Genomic DNA, 999 nt, shown 5'->3' with positions numbered 1-999 from the left:
GTTTGTATCGAAAGATCTTTTCATAAATTGTAAATTATGAAATAAAAACAATGAAGCGTATGCGCTTATTGGTCTATAGCCGTGCAAACCTGTCTTATATCGATTGCGAATCATTTATGAATACATGTTTGAGGAAATTTAAACGTTGTTTTTAAATTTTCCTGTTTTACATTATTGTTATTTTGTAAAAGAAATAAAAGATGTTTTTCGTGATTGCACTGACCTATGCAGTAGGTGAGAACTTTCGAGTAGGTGCAAACTCTCAAGTCCTCTCAAAGGTCTCTTCGGCTTAAAAGAATCTCAAGTTCTCTTAAAGGTCTCTTCGGTTTAAGAGAATCTCAAGTTCTCTCAAAGGTCTCTTCGGTTTAAAAGAATCTCAAATTCTCTAAAAGGTCTCTTCGGTTTAAAAGAATCTCAAATTCTCTCAAAGGTCTCTTCGGTTTAAGAGAATCTCAAGTTCTCTCAAAGGTCTCTTCGGTTTAAGAGAATCTCGAGTTCTCCCAAATTTCTCCTCGGTTTGCACAAGCCTGTGTCTTTTATTTCTTAAAATGATTTTTTAATTTACGTTTTTGATGGCATCGTTTTTATTATATTAGGCATTATGTGACGAAGTCGATAGTGGTACGGATTCATTTGAGGACTATGCGCAGGCGTACCAAAATCTCATCAACATCTGTGAACAGCATCATGTATCACGTGATCTTCCCAAGATTCGATCTGAGTTCACGTTGAACAACGATTGCTGGCGGGAAACACGCGTGAAGGTGCCAAATGATACATATAATCTTCAGAACATAGTAGAAGAGTTGAGAAGATATGATGTACAATATGATAACGTCAAAGATATGATCACTTCAGCCGAGAATGTTCTAAATTCCGAACAAAGTCCTTTTATTGATGAACATGTCACTTTGAACGAATGGCAGAAAGTCAAGGTAAAGATGTTTGTTATACATGAAGTATTACAATTATGTAGCATTATGTTTGTTATACATGAAG

General features: G+C 35.2%; 1 protein-coding gene across 1 annotated transcript in view; it reads left to right on the top strand.

Annotated features, from left to right (window-relative positions):
* Window positions 1-999, top strand: part of LOC124451674 (microtubule-actin cross-linking factor 1-like) — a 42,681-nt gene that overhangs the window by 287 nt on the left and 41,395 nt on the right. The window contains exon 2 of the mRNA XM_047002273.1: window positions 597-935. Within this exon, the coding sequence (XP_046858229.1) occupies window positions 846-935 (90 nt within the window). The 5' untranslated portion in view covers window positions 597-845. The remainder of the gene's footprint in view (window positions 1-596; window positions 936-999) is intronic.

This window comes from Xenia sp. Carnegie-2017, unplaced genomic scaffold, assembly GCF_021976095.1.
Source record: "Xenia sp. Carnegie-2017 unplaced genomic scaffold, XeniaSp_v1 HiC_scaffold_24, whole genome shotgun sequence".
In the NCBI taxonomy this organism is placed as follows: domain Eukaryota; kingdom Metazoa; phylum Cnidaria; class Anthozoa; order Malacalcyonacea; family Xeniidae; genus Xenia; species Xenia sp. Carnegie-2017.
The sequence above is the reverse complement of the archived record's forward strand: the minus strand, read 5'-3'. Positions and strand labels throughout refer to the sequence as shown.